The following is a 19453-nucleotide window of genomic DNA, read 5'->3' on the forward strand; positions in this document are numbered from 1 at the left end:
TGAAATACTCGGCAATATCATTGGATTCATCATATGGTGGACATAACTGCTCCCATTTATGGATTTTGGGTGAAGTGGAGCCAGCTGCTGAAGGGTTCTGTCTCTTCCACTCCATTACAGCCAGTTCATGCTTCTGGGTCTCAATTTGGGTTTGTCTCTTAACTCCAGGGCCTGCTGCCTCTCTCGTTCCTTCTCCTCCTGAGCAGCTTGCTGTGCTAACCTTTGGGCTTCCATGGCTCTTTCGTGAGCAGCTTTTTCCTGGGAAAATTGCACATTAATCTCCATTTCTCTTAATTCCATCTGTCTTTTATGTTCATTTTCCTTCTCAGCAATCTGCAACCTGTGCAGTTCTAGCTTCTTTTGAGCCTTACTGTCACTCATTTTGCTGATTTTCCTGCCTCTATTTCCCTTACCCAAAATAAACAAACAGAAAATAATAAACCAGTAGCCACTTTGTCTGTTCTCCAGCCACCACACTTAAAACTCACTTAAAATCACTACCAGTGTCTCAAAGCAATCAGCTGTGCACAGATTCTGTTCAACTACGCCACAGTGACTGGTTCAGTCACAGAGACCCTCTTGGGACTGTCACCTGATGTGCTGGAATTACCTCTGAGCCCGTTCTCCCTGCCAGCTTGGGACTTCCAGAACCCTGCCTTGTCGAGCCAAACACGCTAGCCTACTGCAACACAGACCCAGGTCCAGGCCATGCCCACTGTCATAAATATAAAGGGAAAGGTAACAACCTTTATGTATGCAGTAACATAAATCCCTCCTGGCCAGAAGTACAGAATCACTTACCTGTAAGGGGTTAATCAGTTCAATTAACCTAGTTGGCACCTGACCAGAAGGACTAATGGGCAAAGAAGATACTTTCAAATCTGGGGCAGGGCGGGGGGGGAAGGTTTTGTTTGTACTCTCTTTGTTGGTTCCCTCTCGGGACAAAGAGAGAGACCAAGCAGGTAACCCAGCTCCTAAAAAGATCCTGAACTGATACATCTAAAAATTACAGAAATTGAAAGTAATAGCAAGGAAATGTGTTAGATTATCTTTTGTTTTAGTTTATGAACTTTCCCTATGGTAAGAGGGAGGTTTATTCCTGTTTTTGTCACTTTGAAGTTGAGCCTAGAGGGGAATCCTGTGTTTTAAATCTTTTTATTTACCCTGTAAAGTTATCTTCCATCCTGATTTTGCAGGTGTGATTCTTTTACTTTTTTTTTTTAATGAAATTCTTCTTTTAAGAACCTGACTGATTTTCAGTGTCCTAAAAACCAAGGATTTGGTCTGTGCCCACTTTGTTAACCTATCCATTGGTATATTATTCTCAAGCCCCCCCAGGAAAGGGGGTGAGGCGGCTTGGGGGATATTTTGGAGGAGATAGGGCTCCAAGTGGTCCCTCCCTGAATGTTTGTTTAAATCACTTGGTGGTGGCAATAATACCGTCCAAGGACAAGGAAAGGAATTTGTGCTTTGGGAAAGTTTTTAACCTAAGCTGATGGAATATAAGCTTAGGCGGTCTTTCATCCGGGTCCCCACATCTGTACCCCAAAGTTCAGAGTGGGGAGGGAACCCTGACACTCCCAAAGCTGCAGATTTAACTGAAAACAGCTTAGCAGGTTATCTGCCTCCAGCACCCAGACACCCAGTTCCCAATGGGATCCAAACCCCAAATAAATCTGTTTTACTCTGTATAAAGCTAATACAGGGTAAACTCATAAATTGTCTGCCCTCTATAACATGGATAGAGAGATATGCACAGCTGTTTTCACTTAAAGCCTGCAACTTTGGAGGCTCACTCACTCTCCCTCACTCAGTCTCCCCCACCCTCACTCACTTTCACCAGGCTGGGGCAGTGGGTTGGGAGGAGGGGGGTGAGGGGTCCGGCTGGGGGTGTAGGCTCTGGGGTGAGGCCAGGGATGAGGGGGTTGGGGTGCAGGAGGGGGTACGGGCTCTGGCTGAGGGGGTGGGGCTGGGGATGAGGGATTTGGGGTGCAGAAGGGGGCTTAGGGCTAGGGCTGTTGGAGGGGTGAAGGTGCAGGCTCCGGGAGGGAGTTTGGGTGTGAGAAGGGACTCCAGGCTGGGGCAGGGAGTTGGGATGCGGATGGGGGTGCGGGGTCCCAGCGGCACTTACTGTGGCTCTCAGAAAGTGGCCACCAGGTCCCTGCAGCCCCTAGGCACATGGGTGGCCAGGGAGGCTCCGTGTACTGCACTCACGCCCACAGGCACAACCCCCACAACTCCCATTGGTCGCGGACCACGGTTCCCAATCAATGGGAGCTGCGGAGCCAGCACTCAGGGCGGTAGTAGCGTGTGGAGCCTCCCTGGCCGCCCATGCATCTAGGAGCTGCAGGGAATTGGCAGCCACTTCCAGGAGCCGCGCAGAGCTAGGGCAGGCAGGGAGCCTGCCTTAGCCCCAAGCCACTGCTGTGCTGCCATCCGGACTTTTAACAGCCTGGTCAGTGGTGTCAACCGGAGTCACCAGGGTCCCTTTTCGACCAGGAGTTCTGGTTGAAAACCGGATGCTTGGCAACCTTAGAAGCAGCTCACACTGGCTCCAGTTTAGTCCAGTAACAAAAAGGTTAATGATCTAAACATTAAACACTATGTACAGGACATGAGTCACAGGGTTCATAAATACAGCATTGCCCTCCCACCCCACATCCTCTTCTGAGAGACCCTTCTCATTGACCTGCCTTGACTGAGTTGCAAGATGTCATATATGTTTGTGTGTGGCTAAAATGTGATCTTCCGACACACTTATGGATTACTACAAACAGGCTCAGCATGGCCAATCCCCAGTATTCTAAAACCATGAGTCAGGCCCCAAGAAATCATGAAGCTCTTCAAAAGTAAAACATTTGACGTTCTTATTGTTTAATCTTTAAAATTTTAGGTTACCCACTTAGGTCACATTTCCAAGCTTTTCTTCATAACCATGGGATCTTACTCTTCTTTGAAATGAAAGCTGAGAGTCTCACAAAAATCACACGACTCCAGGAACTGGGGTTTTAAGAAGAGTATGAAATATCTCAAGACTTGTGAGAATTGGCAACACTTGCCAGGTAAAATTTTCAAAAGCACCTACATGATTTAGGAACTGTAGCAGGGTGGTGGTGCAAAAGCACCTAATCAGCCCCTGCCCAGTCAGCTCCAATCAAGGGAAACAGATTGGGGCTGATGGAAAAGGCCTGATGCCACCCTAAGGATTGACAACACCTGCTGGCCTGACAAGCCAGGGGCTTTTATAAAGACTGGGAGGGAGCCAGAAAGCAGGGGGCAGCCAGGAAGAAGTCAGTCAGGGAGGGAACTGGAGGCCTCCAAGCTGAAGGCTGACTCTGCCTGTAAAGGAGGTGACTAATCCTGTAAAGCTTGTATATAGATGAACAGTGGTGGTGGGACAACCTTAAGTGAATAAAGACAAGGGTGTTGCACAACCCTGAAGCCTCTCTGAGCCTTACTGGGGACAGCAAGTGGGCCCCAGGAAGAGGGGCGGGTCGTGTACCCTGTTACAGGAACCTAAGTCCCATTTTCAAAAGTGTCTCAGGCACTTAGGAATCTAAGCCTCAATGAAAGAAAATGGAACTTGGGCAACTACAGGCCACATGTTCAAAGGCCTTTTGGCATCTAAAGATACAGCTAGGCATCAAGTAGGATTTCCAAAAATGCCTAGGCACCTATCTGCATTTTTAAGTGCCTAAAGATCTTTGAATATCTAAATCACTTCTGAAATGTTATCCCTTGATCTCTTTTCTCCAAATGTCCAGTCATAGGTCATGATGACAGTGGCCACATAGTTAAATGAAATGGTGGCTAATTACCAGTTCTCCCACAAGGAATGGAACACCATGATTTGGCTCCAGATGCCAAACGATTAGGTGCCATTTAATTTTGCATGACGTCAGCTCTAACAAAACAACCCAAAGAAAAAGAAATGGATCTCATCTTACCTCCTCAAGTTTCTCCACTCGGCCCACCAATTTTGTTGTGACTGAGTGTAACTTTAGAAGGTCTAAGCCATAGAAAGCACTTTCTAGCATCTCTATGATGGAGGATAGCTGTAAAACAAAAGTGACATAATGTTAACAAGATGGGACTTGCATCGTCCCCCACTTTTCTCTGCTATACAATATCAGCTTGGCTTTAAGACAAGATTTTCTATTTATATCTGCAGCCTGGAGAATTTTGGAATCAAGAGACAACATGCAGAGCTAAGTAGAGCATTTTAGGAATTTATATGGATACAAAAGCACCTGCATTTACACTAGCTAGTGTTAAAATTAGCATGTACTGTAAGGATTTATACTGCTCACCAGCTAGGAAAAAATGTCCACAAACAGGAAGGTATTACACAGTTAGGCGCTTTATAGTATGGATGGTTACACCCTCTTCTAGCATCCACGCTGGCCACTGCTCAAGGAAGAACACAGGACAAGTTGGGCCATTGTTCAGTTCTAGTGCAGCAAGTCTTTAAATAGATATGTGGGGAAACGACAGCTACAATAATGGGATATAAACAATAAAACAACATTGGCTGCGATTTTTCATAGATTCAAGGACTGGAAGGGACCTCGAGAAGTCATCAAGTCCAGTCCCCTGCTCTCATGGCAGGACCAAATACTGTCTAGACCATCCCTGATAGACATTTATCTAACCTACTCTTAAATATCTCCAGAGATGGAGATTCCACAACCTCCCTAGGCAATTTATTCCAGTGTTTAACCACCCTGACAGTTAGGAACTTTTTCCTAATGTCCAATCTAAACATCCCTTGCTGCAGTTTAAGCCCATTACTTCTTGTTCTATCCTTAGAGGCTAAGATGAACAAGTTTTCTCCCTCCTCCTTATGACACCCTTTTAGATACCTGAAAACTGCTATCATGTCCCCTCTCAGTCTTCTCTTTTCCAAACTAAACAAACCCAATTCTTTTAGCCTTCCTTCATAGGTCATGTTCTCTAGACCTTTAATCATTCTTGTTGTTCTTCTCCGGACCCTCTCCAATTTCTCCACATCTTTCTTGAAATGCAGTGCCTAGGGCCGCCCAGAGGATTCAGGAGGACTGGGGCAAAGCAATTTTGGGGGCCCCTTCCATAAAAAAAGTTGCAATACTATAGTAACGTATTTAGAAATGTAAAAAATAACCAGTGAAATACATTTAAAAATTAATTTTTAATAATTTGAAAATACACAAAATACATTATTTTAAAACATTAAATGCTTTAATGGCATGTATACATTTGCAATTACATAATGGGCTGTCGCTGGGTGATGGTTGGTGCCAATGGGTTGTTGCTGCTGTTGCCCAGGGCTGGGCGGGGAGCTGGGCTTTGGGTTGGGGGGTGCCCGGCTCACAGGGGCTGGGCTCAGAGCTGGGGGTCAGGGCTGTGGGGGGATGGGGTCAGAGGAGCTGTGCTCAGAGCTGGGGGTCAGGGCTGCGGGGGATGGGGTCGGGGGGTGCCCGGCTCAGAGGGACTGGGCTCGGAGCTAGGGGTCAGGGCTGTGGGGGGAGTGGGGTCATAGAATCATAGAATATCAGGGTTGAAAGGGACCGCAGGAGGTCATCTAGTCCAACCCCCTGCTCAAAGCAGGACCAATTGCCAACTAAATCATCCCAGACAGAGCCTTGTCAAGCCTGACCTTAAAAACCTCTAAGGAAGGAGATTCCACCACCTCCCTAGGTAACCCATTCCAGTGCTTCACCACCCTCCTAAAGTTTTTCCTAATATCCAACCTAAACCTCCCCAACTGCAACTTGAGACCATTACTCCTTGTTCTGTCATCAGGTACCACTGAGAACCGTCTAGATACATCCTCTTTGGAATCCCCTTTCAGGTAATTGAAAGCAGCTATCAAATCCTCCCTCAATCCCAGCTCAGGTGTCCGGCTCAGAGGGGCTGGGCTCAGAGCTGGGGGTCAGGGCTGTGAGGGAGGTGGGGTCAGGGGGGAGTCCGGCTCAGAGGGGCTGGGCTTGGAGCTGGGGGTCAGGGCTGTGGGGGGAATTGGGGGTGTCGAGCTCAGAGGGGCTTACCATGCTGCTTACTCCTGCCTCCCCCCTCTCCCAGAGCCTCAGCGCGCCATGTCCAGGAGCGGCCCTGGACAGCGCTGCAGCGGCGTGGCTCCACGGGACCTGAGCTCCCGCCGCTTGGTCTGGAACTCTGAGCCCTGCCCCCTTACCACGCGGCTCTGAGTGGGAGGAGCTCAGGCCACGCGGCTGCAGCGCTGTCCAGGGCCGCTCCTGGATGCAGCGCGCTGAGGTGCCGGGGGATGGGGGAAGGTGAGGCGGGGGGGATCCTCCGACGTTCTCGTGGGGGCCCATGCGGGGCCCGGGGCAAATTGCCCCACTTGCCCCCCCCTCCAGGCGGCCCTGGCAGTGCCCAGAGCTGGACACAATACTCCAGTTGAGACCTAACCAGCGCAGAGTAGAGCGGAAGAATGACTTCTTGTGTCTTGCTCACAATACACCTGTTAATGCATCCCAGAATCATGTTTGCTTTTTTGCAACAGCATCACACTGTTGACTCATATTTAGCTTGTGGTCCACTATAACCCCTTTCTGCCGTACTCTTTCCTAGACAGTCTCTTCCCATTCTCTATGTGTGAAACTGATAGTTCCTTCCTAAGTGGAGCACTTTGCATTTGTCTTTATTAAACTTCATCCTCAAAAAGAACAGGAGTACTTGTGGCACCTTAGAGACTAACAAATTTATTAGAGCATAAGCTTTCGTGGACTACAGCCCACTTCTTCGGATGCATATTTGTTAGTCTCTAAGGTGCCACAAGTACTCCTGTTCTTTTTGCGGATACAGACTAACACGGCTGCTTCTCTGAAACTTCATCCTGTTTACCTCAGACCATTTCTCCAATTTGTCCAGATCATTTTGAATTATGACCCTATCCTCTAAAGCAGTTGCAATCCCTCCCAGTTTGGTATCATCTGCAAACTTAATAAGCGTACTTTCTATGCCACTATCTAAGTCGTTGATGAAGATATTGAGCAGAACCGGTTCCAAAGCAGACCCCTGCAGAACCCCACTTGTTATACCTTTCCAGCAGAATTGGGAACCATTAATAACTACTCTCTGAGTACGGTTATCCAGCCAGTTATGCACCCACCTTATAGCAGCCCCATCTAAGTTGTATTTGCCTAGTTTATCAATAAGAATATCATGCGAGACTGTACCAAATGCCTTACTAAAGTCTAGGTATACCACATCCGCTTCTCCCTTATCCACAAGACTCGTTATCCTATCAAAGAAAGCTATCAGATTGGTTTGACATGATTTCTTCTTTACAAATCCATGCTGACTATTCCCTATCACCTTACCACATTTTCGGTGGCCTCCTCTGCATTCAGGAGGATGGTTCAGCTACTGCTGTGTATATCTGTTTCTGTGTGGATGTGCCATGAGAACAGGCTCTCTACTGGCTGTTCCAGCACTTCCATTCTCATCCACAACCCAACAGCATACAGGTGCATAAGATGAAACAAAACCTGGCACATTGCAGAGCCTGAAGAAGGTTTGGGATCAAGATTTGGGTGCTGGGAATCATTAACAAACCAAGAGGCAGCATTCTACTGAGCTCCACTATGACGTTATTGACATAAACTGTAACTGTATAGATCATTGTTGCAACCACTGTTATATATTTGCATCAAATATTTTACAAAGGTTGTTGTCTGAGGTGTCTATGAAGAGGTTACGATTGGCTTGTTATAATTATGCTATCTGTATGTGTGTACCTTTTTTGTAGTTGAAGTTATGAATATTGGCTATGTACTTGTATTGTGTTTTGATTCTAAGTAGCCTCAGTGAAGCATTTGGTCAGCTTCTTGAGAAAGGACTATTCTCAGTAAATGCCCAGTCAAGAAACACTTAACTGACAGTGAACTTTGGAAGATGCCAATCCACATCTGAGATTTCCTGGGAACATTCAAACTAACATGTAAACAATGGCGTTGGCCTGTAAAGAACTGAGTCATGCATGGACATGTGACTTGCACATGTGACTCCAAACGCCATCTTGTTGCTGTGATTTTCCACAGGAGAACCAAGGGTTTTAAGCCCACAAGAGAGAGAATATAAAACGCCCTGGAAATCCCTCCATTTTGTCTTCAATCCTGCTTCATACTTCTGGGGGAACCTTGCTACAAACTGAAATTCTGAACAAAGGACTGAATAACCTATCCCAGCTGTGGATGTACTCTAGAGACTTGATTTGAACCAGCAATTTATTCCATCACTGCTACAAGCCTGAACCAAGAACTTTGCCATTACTGTATGTAATTGATTCCATTTAACCAATTTTAACTCTCATCTATATTTCTTTCTTTTATCAATAAACCTTTAGATTTTAGACTCCTAGACTTTAAGGTCAGAAGGGACCATTATGATCATCTAGTCTGACCTCCTGCACAACGCAGGCCACAGAATCTCACCCACCCACTCCTGTAACAAACCCCTAACCTATGTCTGAGTTATTGAAGTCCTCAAATCGTGGTTTAATGACCTCAAGGTGCAGAGAATCCTCCAGCAAGTGACCCGTGCCCCACGCTGCAGAGGAAGGCAAAAAAACCTCCAGGGCCTCTGCCAATCTGCCCTGGAGGAAAATTCCTTCCCGACCCCAAATATGGCGATCAGTTAAACCCTGAGCATGTGGGCAAGACTCACCAGCCAGCACCCAGGAAAGAATTCTCTGTAATAACTCAGATCCCACCCCATCTAACATCCCATCACAGACCATTGAGCATATTTACCTGCTAATAATCAAAGATCAATTAATTGCCAAAATTAGGCTATCCCATCATACCATCCCCTCCATAAACTTATCAAGCTTAGTCTTGAAGCCAGATATGTCTTTTGCCCCCACTACTCCCCTTGGAAGGCTGTTCCAGAACTTCACTCCTCTCATGGTTAGAAATCTTCGTCTAATTTCAAGTCTAAACTTCCGGTTTTGGGACCAATCTTATTCAATCTTTTTATTACTGACCTTGGCATAAAAAGTGGGAATGTGCTAATAAAGTTTGCAGATGACACAAAGCTGGGAGGTATTGCTAATACAGAGAAGGACTGGGATATCATACAGGAAGATCTGAATGACCTTGTAAACTGGAGTAATAGTAATAGGATGAAATTTAATAGTGAAAAGTGCAAGGTCATGCATTTAGGGATTGATAACAAGAATTTTGGTTATAAATTGGGGACACATCAGTTGGAAGTAACAGAGGAGGAGAAGGACCTCGGAGTATTGGTTGATCACAGGATGACTACGAGCCGCCAATGTGATATGGCCGTTAAAAAAGCTAATGTGGTCTTGGGATGCATCAGATTTTAGATTCTAAAGGATTGGCAACAACGTGATTTGTGGGTAAGATCTGACTTGTATATTGACCTGTGTCTGGGGCTTGGTCCTTTGGGATCGGGAGAACCTTTTCTCTTTTACTGCGGTATTGGTTTTCATAACCATTCATCCCCATAATGAGTGGCACTGGTGGTGATACTAGGAAACTGGAGTGTCTAAGGGAATTGCTTTTATGACTTATGGTTAGCCAGTGGGGTGAAACCGAAGTTCTCCCTGTTTGGCTGGTTTGGTGTGTCTTAATAGTAAAGGAATTCCAGCTTTGAGCTGTAATTGCCCTGCTCTAAGCAATTTGCCCGGAATTGATACTCTCAGTTGTGTCCCGCCAGAGGCAGCATCGTTACATCCACCCACAAACACTGTCCAGAATACCAAAACGGCTAGATAACGCTCTGAAAAAGTGATCAGCAGTGAACACAGTTAACAAGGTGCACATTAGCCAAATTAAAATCCTGCTGAGGCTGAAGCATTTCCTCCAAGTTCACCCTGTAAGATGCTGTCATGGACTGTGGGGGAGTCAGGGCCCTGCATCCCACTCTTCTTGCGATTCACCGTGACTCTCAGCCAGCCAGTAAAACGGAAGGTTTATTAGACGACGGGCGCACAGTTCCAACCAGAGCTTGTAGGTACAAACAGGACCCCTCAGTCAGGTCCTTCTCTGGGGTAGGGAGCTTAGACCCCAGCCCTGGGGTTCCCTCCTATTCCCCAGATCGCTCCAAACTGAAACCCCCTCCATCAGTCTCCTCCAGCTCCTCCTCCAGCCTTTGTCCAGTTTCCCAGGCAAAGGTGTCACCTGGCCCCAATCCCCCTCCTGGCTCAGGTTACAGGCTCAGGTATCGTCCCTCAAGTAAAGTCACCCCCTGCTATCCCATCCCCAATGCAGACAGTCCCAGTAAAACTAGATGACATTCCCAGGTCAATCTGCACCACTCCCTACTGCCTCTTCTGGAACAGAAAACAGCTGGACTGAATTTGTAGAGCATTAATTTGACCAAGAAAACCCCCAAATCAACCCACTAGAACTACAGGAAGACATGCACAGAGGTGATGCGATCGGAAAATTCAATCCCCAGGCAGCAGTGCCAAAGTCCCAAGGAGGCTGACTCCACAGTGTCATCCATTGCTCCAGTTCAATATATGGGCAATGCCCATCAGACATGCCTGGACTTGTGTTCTCCAAACTCATGGACGAAGGGTATAAAACAGAACACCATGGCCACATGCTTGGCCTTTCTCCTTCCGCCAACTACGCTGCAAGCAACAAAGACACTCAGAAGACTGAAGACTCCAACAGAGGGGACTAGCCCAGGTTTCAAGGGTGAACTGCAATAACCACTGGGGTGAGAAAAACTGCTTAATCTAGATGTTGCCCACTCTAATAGGGTTGAGAGTTTAGACAGTGTGCTTATATTTTCTTTTCTTTTGGTAACTAACTCTGACTTTTTGCCTATCGCTTAAAATCTATCTTTTGTAGTCAATAAATTTGTTTAACTGTTTATCTTTACCAGTGAGTTTTCCTGAAGTGTTTGGTGTAACGAAGTGGCCTCTAGCAGGGCACTACTGAGAGTATCAATTCGCGACAAATTGCTTAGAACCCCAAGGCTGGGGTTCCTTTATTACCAAGGCAAACCAAACCAGCCAAACAGAGAGGACTTTGGTTTTACCTTATTGGCTAAGCAGAAGTCATACAAGCAATTCCCTCAGACACTCCAGTTTCCCAGTATCACCACCAGCACCACTCCTTTTCGGGATTATAGCGGGGCAGTCACCCTGCTCCGGTGTGGAAGGGGTTAAAAAACAGCTCTGGGAAAGGGCTGCCCCAGGGAGCCAATCAGGAGCAGGCTTGAGGCAGCCATTCAGGGCTGGGCTGGGAGTATAAGAAGGGCTAAGGGAGGAGCTGGGTCAGAGTCTCTCTCTAGCTTTGGAGAGAGATAAACCTAGCTGCCTGAAGGAGCAAAGGGTACCTTGGACAGAGCAGTGTTGGGGAAGGGGATGCTGAGCTGGGAGCTCAGGCCTGGCGACCTCCCAGGCTGAGGCCTGACAGGAAGGCCTAGGGAGGTACTGGGGCTGCAAGGAAAGGCAGCAGGTCCAACCCCCTCACCAATTATGAGTGGCCATTACAAACTGAAGCCTGCCCCAGTGAAAGGGGCTAGGTGATGACTTGCAGTAGCCACTGAGGCAAGGTGGGTATAGAGGGTTGGGGGTTCCCCTGGGAGGGGAGACCCAGAGTGTGGTGGTACTGCTAGGGCAGAACCTTGAGGTAAAGGGGCACCGTGGTCTGGGAGGGACATGGGGGCCTGAGGCAGGTGAGCCACTGGCCGGCAGAGGGCACTCCAAGGCTGGAAAAGAGCTAATTCCCAGGATAACCAACAGGAGTTGGCCGCACCGATGAGTCTTGACCTTGCTACAGGGATGAATGGTTATGAAAACCAATACCACAGTAAAAGAAAAAAGGTTCTCCCAATCCCAAAGGACCAAGCCCCAGTCCCAGGTCAATATACCAGTTAGATCTTACACACAAATCACGCCATTACCAACCTTTAGAATCTAAAGGTTTATTCATAAAAAGAAAGAAATATAGATGAGAGTTAAAATTGGTTAAATGAAATCAATTACCTACAGTAACAGCAAAGTTCTTGGTTCAGGCTTGTAGCAGTGATGGAATAAACTGCTGGCTTAAGTTAAGTCTCTGGAGTATCATAGAGTCATAGAATATCAGAGTTGGAAGGGACCTCAGGAGGTCATCTAGTCCAACCCCCTGCTCAAAGCAGGACCAATCCCCAGACAGATTTTTACCCCAGTTCCCTAAATGACCCTCTCAAGGATTGAACTCACAACCCTGAGTTTAGCAGGCCAATACTCAAACCACTGAACTATCCCTCCTGCCTGTATACTTAATGGAGATATCCTATCTCCTAGAGCTGGAAGGGACCTTGAAAGGTCATTGACTCCAGCCAGCTGCCTTCACTAGCAGGACCAAATACTGATTTTTGCCCTGATCCCTAAGTGGCCCTGTAGTGAGTCGGTGTGGCTCCCCTCCTGCCCAGAAGAGGGAGCCCACGTGCAGGCACCAGAGTGGGTGGGACCACCACTGCCTGTCCCCGCCCCCCGGAAGTCAAGGGGCGGGACAGGAAGTATAAAGGCCGGCCGCCAGAGCTCAGTATGTGGCCAGCCACCACAGGGAGCAGATGTGCGGCCGGGAGTTCCCGGCCAGGAGACCACCGAAGACCGAGGCCTGGACCCTAGCTGGCCTGAGCTACCCCGGGCACGCTATGAGGAGGAGCCGCCGGAGCCCGTCCGCTCCCGTCACTGGGAGAATCCCTGGGAACCCCACCCCACCAACCCTGAGGGTGAGACTGCACCCGAACCCCTCCGCCCCTGCTGTTACCCAGAGGAGCCGCCTGAGGACCGTTGGCCTGACTTCCCGGCAGAGCTACCGGACCTGCCACCGAGCCCTGGCCGAGAGGAGCCCATGCAGATGGACTGGCCCGAGCCCGGCGCGACGAACGAGGTAGGCTCTGAGGGGGATCACGGAAGTGGCCCGGGGATAGCCGACCCCGGTCCGGCTGCAACTGAGTGTGAGCCAATGTCAGTGTGTTGCAGTCTGGATACCCCACTGACCAGCAGCGGCAGCAATCGCTGCTAGGGCCCCGGGCTGGAACGCAGTGGAGTGGGTGGGCCTGCGTTCCCCCCTGCCACCCTCCGCTCACGGGTGGCAGGCTTCCCCCTCACCCAACGTTCGGCTACAGCAGCCTAGGCATATCCTGTGCTTCTGAACTGTCTGCTCGCTCAGCCCCTGCAAACAAGGGCCTGAGCTAACTGTGTTTGCCCCGCCCTGATCCAGGGCCTGGGCTCCTGAACTGCTTGCTCGCTCAGCCCCCTGCAGTCAAGGGCCTGAGCTTTAACTGTGGTTGCTCCGACCCTGCACCAAAGAGCCGGAGTTTCGGGACTAACTGACTGCTTGTTCCCACAGTAGTGAGTCGGTGTGGCTCCCCTCCTGCCCGGAAGGGTTGAGCCCCGGCTAGGACCTATTACAGGCCCCCTCAAGAATTGAACTCACAACCATGGGTATAACAGGCCAATGCTCAAACCACTGAGCTATCCCTCCCCTACAGCCACAGCTTGGATGGGTCATTCAGTCCATTGTTCAGAGCTTCAGTTTGTAGCAAAGTTCCTTCAGAGGTAAGAAGCAGGATTGAAGACAAAATGGAGAAGATGCAGCTGCCTTTTATAGTCTCTTGCCATGGGGCCTGTGCTTCCTTTGTTCCAAATACAAGCTGCCCAGCACATGGCTTGAAAGCCTTAGAGTCCTCTCTGTAGGCATGCCCTTGCATGCCTTTCTGAGTCATAAGGTGTATCTGCCTTCTCTCAATGGGTCAATTGTATAGCTGATGGTCCTTAATGGGCCATCAAGCAGGCCAGGCAGTGCTGATGCCAAACTGTCTGGGGTGTCACCCAGAAGCATAGCACAAGTTTGAAATACAGACAGTATAGAGCCAATACTTATAACTTTAAATACATAATGATACCTGCATACAGATAGCATAATCATAATGAGCAAATCATAACCTTTTCATAGACACCTTATTTGACCTCATTTGTACAAGATTTGGTGCAACTATAGGACCTTGGTTGCAACAATGATCTATAAGGTCACAGTTCACGTCAATAATGTCATACCCTGTTACCAGATTTGCCTGTTACTTTGGGGTATGCTCATTTATTCGTGTTACTCTTTTGGGGGGGGGGGGAGGTGTTCTGTAATTCTATCCCTGTACTGCTTGTGTCATGTGTGGTTTTCATATGGAGCTCTACTTCTCCCTTATGCAAGGCCCCTCCCAATGGAGCTATCCTGCAGAACCTAGGTTTCCTAGGGCTGTGTTCCTCCAGCCCCAGAGCCGGATGAGCACACACATACATACATAAACAGAGCACGTCTGACCGGACTGGATCAATCAGCACTTTCAAGCTGTCCCCCTTATGTGCCCCTGGGCTCAACAGACTGGGTCAAGCAGCACTTCCAAGCTGCCACCCTTATGTGTCCCTGTAGCGAGGCAGGACTCACCCCTGCGGCGCCTCCTTCTGGTACTGTCTGGGAATTAGCTCATTTCCAGCCTTGGAGCGCCCTCTGCAGGCCAGTATCCCACTGCCTCTTGGCCCCCATGTCCCTCCCTGGACTTCAGTGGCCTGTTATCTGGGGTGCTGCCCCCTGGCAGTACACCCCTCAGTCTCAGGGTCTTCCCTCCCTGGGGAATACCCACCCCCTTCCCCACCTCACCTCACCTCAGTTGTAGGCTACTGCCAGTCACCAACTTGCCCCCCCACCCTGCCCTGGGGCAGACTGCAGTGCCAGCCATTCATCATAGGCAAGGTTGGGTCTGGACCTGCTGCCTCTCTGCAACCCAGTGCCTCTATGGCCTTGGACCAGGCCCTGCAGCCTGGGGAGTTGCCAGCCTAGAACTCCCCAGCCCCTCTGGCCTTTCTCCAGCCCTGCCTCACTCTAGGCACCCTGAGCTTCCCAGCAGCCAGGTCCCTCTCTCTCTGAAGGCAGAGAGAGACTGCTGAGCTCCTGGCTCCCAGTCTCTTATATAGGGCCAGCTGAGGCCTGATTGGGGCATGGCCCAGATGCTTCCCCAATCAGCCCCACTTTTCCTGCCACAGCCCTCTCCCAGGGCTGATTTCAAGCCCTTCCAGGCAGGAGCGGGGTAACCACCCCGCTACAATCCCAGATTCAGCACGTCCCTATCCTCACTCTCACATCACAATTGTACTGGTAGTAACCTACTTGATGAGCAAACCCCACAGTATTTTGGGCGCTGCAGGGATCTTTAGCTTAGGTAAAAGCAGCATTGCTGCAGAATACATGGGGGAAGCTAAAAACAGAAGAGTAAAGTTCAGCAAGAGAGAGAAAAGCAATCAGCTTAACCATAAAAGTTATTTATTCAATACTAGTGATAACTACACAAAGAGGGCTAAACCAACATAACATAGGTATTAACCTTTAATAATGTAAGGTAGAAAGGAAAACAGAGAGAGAGAAAGAGGGGGATCTCACCCCCTCCATGAGGCTTGAACTGGTCGGGGTTCCCAGGTGATAAATAAATAATAAAGTAATGGAGATATCCCATCTCCTAGAACTGGAAGGGACCTTGAAAGGTCATCGAGTCCAGCCCCCTGCCTTCACTAGCAGGACCAAGTACTGATTTTGCCCCAGATCCCCAAGTGGCCCCCTCAAGGATTGAACTCACAACCCTGGGTTTAGCAGGCCAATGCTCAAACCACTGAGCTATCCCTCCCTCCCAGTGCTGGAGCCAGGCAGAACCCCCAGCACGATCAGTCAGGAGAAGATGGAGTCCCAGTGGAACTGATGTATAGTTCGGATCTAAGCATCAGAACACTTACTTGAACATAGGTAGGGGTTTTTGTAGAGAAACAACAATAGTTCAAGGGAGAACACTAGATTTGTTTATGGGTAAACTGATGACTCAAAGGTTTTCTTAGGCTAGACAATAGGAGCTGATCACTCTTGGCTATGGGTGGTGTTTTCTTCCAGGAAGCTCACAATGCAACTAGGCTGCTTCAGTATTTTGGATATCAGTCAAGGATTCATTACTAGAATTGGTCTGATAACTGCTGAGCTGGGTGTGGGCAGGCGTAGGTTAGAATCATAGAATATCAAGGTTGGAAGGGACGTCAGGAGGTCATCTAGTCCAACCCCCTGCTCAAAGCAGGACCAATTCCCACTAAATCATCCCAGCCAGGGCTTTGTCAAGCCGGGCCTTAAAAACCACCAAGGAAGGAGACTCCACCACCTCCCTAGGTAACTCATTCCAGTGCTTCACCACCCTCCTAGTGAAATAGTGTTTATTAATACCCAACCTAGGTTCATTAACATCTGTAGCAGAGATTCCCATGATGCAGTGCTTCCCTGCTTTTCTGGTCCCAGAGTTCAGTGCGTTTCTCTGTTCTTCATTCTGTATGCTTATCCCTGTCCCATCTTTCATGCAGATGAGGCTAGGGGAGTTGTCTCTGCTCTCCATTCTGTATGCAAATGGAGATGTCTTAATCTTGTCACCCTTGTCAGGAGGGGTCTAGGTGTGTCTCCCAACGCCCTTTACTGCTCTCTGCAAGCCTTTTCTCTGATTGGTCTTGTTTCAAGCAGAAACCATCGGGGGGGGGGGGGGGGGGTGTCCCTCATGAGTCAGACAGGCCAGACACTGTGCCCTGGTTCCCCAAAAACACAGAGCTGACTGGTATCAACCCCCAATGCAAAACTGATGCAGGAAGGGATGACACAAAGATCGCTAACTGCATCCCAAGAGCTTCCCCATCCTTGGTTCTGTCTTACTACGGCTAGTATTGGGTTAGAAGGCGTACCAGTGTATAACAGAAATGGTTTATCAAAGTCATGTTCAATAACATGATTGAATCTCTTTACAAACTCAAGGTAAAACTTGGTTAGAACAATAGTGGACTGGATCTGCTCTTGCAGCATGGCTCCCGTATGTCTCATGTGAACTTGCCAAGAGCTAAAGAACATAGCTACTTTATTTATACAAGCTCTGACAAATGTTTGGAACCCAAATAATATCAAGACAATGTAGATATTAATGTTGTCCATAGCATAGGAATCTTGGCATTTAGCCGTGAAAGCAATATGGTAGTGTGCCTCAGTTTCCCTTTTCATACAGCACATCAGGTCTGGAATGTCTTTTCTCCTGGGAAAAGTTACAAGACTGTTTACAGGCACTAACTCTGCAACATCATCATTACAAGGCCTTTTAACATAAAGTGTGTTCTTATGTATCACTCTTAACATGTTCAAGGGATTTTCCAAAAGATTAGGCACATTGTACATTTTTACAGTTCTTGGTATTAGCAACACATTAATTACAAAAATCACCATTAGCAATAACAACAAATTCATTGCTATGTCCATCTACAATTATTTTTGTCATGCCACACCTTTGGCTCAATGCCATTAGGGTTTGGGCCTTTTAGGGTTAACCCGTCGCTTCCCTTTGCAAAATTAAGTTCTCGTTTTTTCTCTTTGTCCTCTAGGATCAAACCCTGATTTCTCTTGCTTAACAGAATCTATTGGCTGATTGGGTGTGCTCTCTTTGCTAACTATTAGCAAGTCTTTCTTCCGAAGAAGTGGGCTGTAGTCCACGAAAGCTTATGCTCTAATAAATTTGTTAGTCTCTAAGGTGCCACAAGTACTCCTGTTCTTCTTTTTGCGGATACAGACTAACACGGCTGTTACTCTGAAACTTTTCTTCCCTCTGTTAGCCAGGTACTTTGCATCAACACAGACAGGAGCCTGTTCACCAGTTTTCAGATCCTTAATTGCTACCAATTCCAAGGCCGGACTCTGTCTTAAAGAAATACCACACAAATCCAAAGAGTCTGAGGGTGAGAGTTTGCTTGCTCTCCCCTGCATCCTTAAGCATTCAGCCATAAAACTGTTCTGCTATGAAACACCAGTAATCAAATCTGTCCTCAGACCCTGAAGCACAGATTGCTTACTCAAAGAATCAGCATGGAGACATTCCACTCTCAACAACCTTGTCTCCCCAACAAGCTGGCCAAACACAGCCACTTGGTTATGGGGCTGTTCAACTTTTATTCCATCTGAGACCTTCTTAAAGCTATCCACCCTGGATCTTTCAAAAGGAGTCAGTGGATCCATTCACAACAGAAAATTTCTGGCTGTTAGGAAAAAATGGTTACTCACCTTTCTGTAACTGTTGTTCTTCGAGATGTGTTGCTCCAGTTAGGTATGCGCATGTGCCGTGTACATGGATGTTGGAAACATTTTCCCTAGCAGATACCCGTCGGGCCGGCTATGGAGCCCCCTGGAGTGGCGCCGATATGATGCTCTGTATATGATCCTGCCGGCCCGACCCCCCTTCAGTTCCTTCTTGCTGGCTACTCCGACAAGGGGAAGGTGGGAGGGAATGGAATAGACATGAGCAGCACATCTCGAAGAACAACAGTTACAGAAAAGGACCCACATTTTTTCTTCTTCAAATGCTTGCTCATATCAATTCCAGTTAGGTGACTCCCAAGCCTTACCTTGGAGGTGGGATTGGAGTCAAGGTATTGCAGACTGAAGAATCGCCCTGCTGAAGGCCGCATCATCACGAGATTAGTGGACGATGGTGTAGTGCGACGTGAAGGTGTGCACCAAGGCCCATGTGGCAGCCCTGCAGATTTCCTGGAGGGGTACGTGTGCCAGGAAGGCTGCTGACGAGGCCTGAGCCCTCGTGGAATGAGCCATAACAGCAGGCGACATTTGCTAGGTTATAATAAGTGCGGATACACGCAGTGATTCGTAAAGATATTCGCTGGGAGGAAACCGGTGCACCTGTCATTCGTTCTGCGATGGCGACAAACAACTGGGTTGTCTTGTGGAATGGCTTTGTCCAGTCTATGTAGAAGGTGAGCGCTCTTCTGACATCCAGTGAATGCAGCTGCTGTTCTCGAAGATCAGCATGTGGTTTTGGATAGAAAACCAGCAGGAAAATGTCCTGGCTGACATGGAAACAGGATACAACTTTTGGTAGGAAAGCTGGATGAGGCCTCAAATGAACTTTATCCTTATGGAAAATGGTATATGGCAGTCACACGTGAGAACCCGTAGCTCGGAAACCCGTTGTGCTGAGGTAATGGTCACTAGGAAGAGATGGAGAGGTAGAGATGTGAGCAGGAAGCCAGCGGCTTGAAAGGGGGACCCATAAGACGGAAAAGGACCAAATTAAGGTCCCAGGCCGACACAGGCGGTTTTATCGGGGGATGAACTTTTTCCAGGCCTTTCGGGAAGTGTCCCACGATGGGGCGTGCGAACACTGAACGCCCGGCCACACCCAAGTGAAATGCCGAGATAGCCGCGAGGTGAACCTTAAGCAAGTCGAAAGCTAGGTGTTGGTCCTTCAAGTGCACCAGGTAGTCCAGGATGCACGGGATTGAAGCTTGGAGCAGGAGCACCTGCCATTGAGCACACCAGATGGAAAACCTTTTCCATTTTGCTTCGTACGTAATTCTGGTAGAAGGTTTACGGCTTTCCAGGAGCACCTGTCTTATCAAGTCTGAAAAGGC

General features: G+C 48.3%; 1 protein-coding gene across 1 annotated transcript in view; it reads right to left on the reverse strand.

Annotated features, from left to right (window-relative positions):
• The window catches only part of OLFML2B (olfactomedin like 2B), a 108234-nt gene that overhangs the window by 60473 nt on the left and 28308 nt on the right, over nucleotides 1-19453 (reverse strand). Inside the window, exon 3 of the mRNA XM_054037042.1 lies at nucleotides 3948-4055. Coding sequence (XP_053893017.1) covers nucleotides 3948-4055 — 108 coding nt within the window. The remainder of the gene's footprint in view (nucleotides 1-3947; nucleotides 4056-19453) is intronic.

This window comes from Malaclemys terrapin, chromosome 8, assembly GCF_027887155.1.
Source record: "Malaclemys terrapin pileata isolate rMalTer1 chromosome 8, rMalTer1.hap1, whole genome shotgun sequence".
Lineage (NCBI taxonomy): Eukaryota > Metazoa > Chordata > Testudines > Emydidae > Malaclemys > Malaclemys terrapin.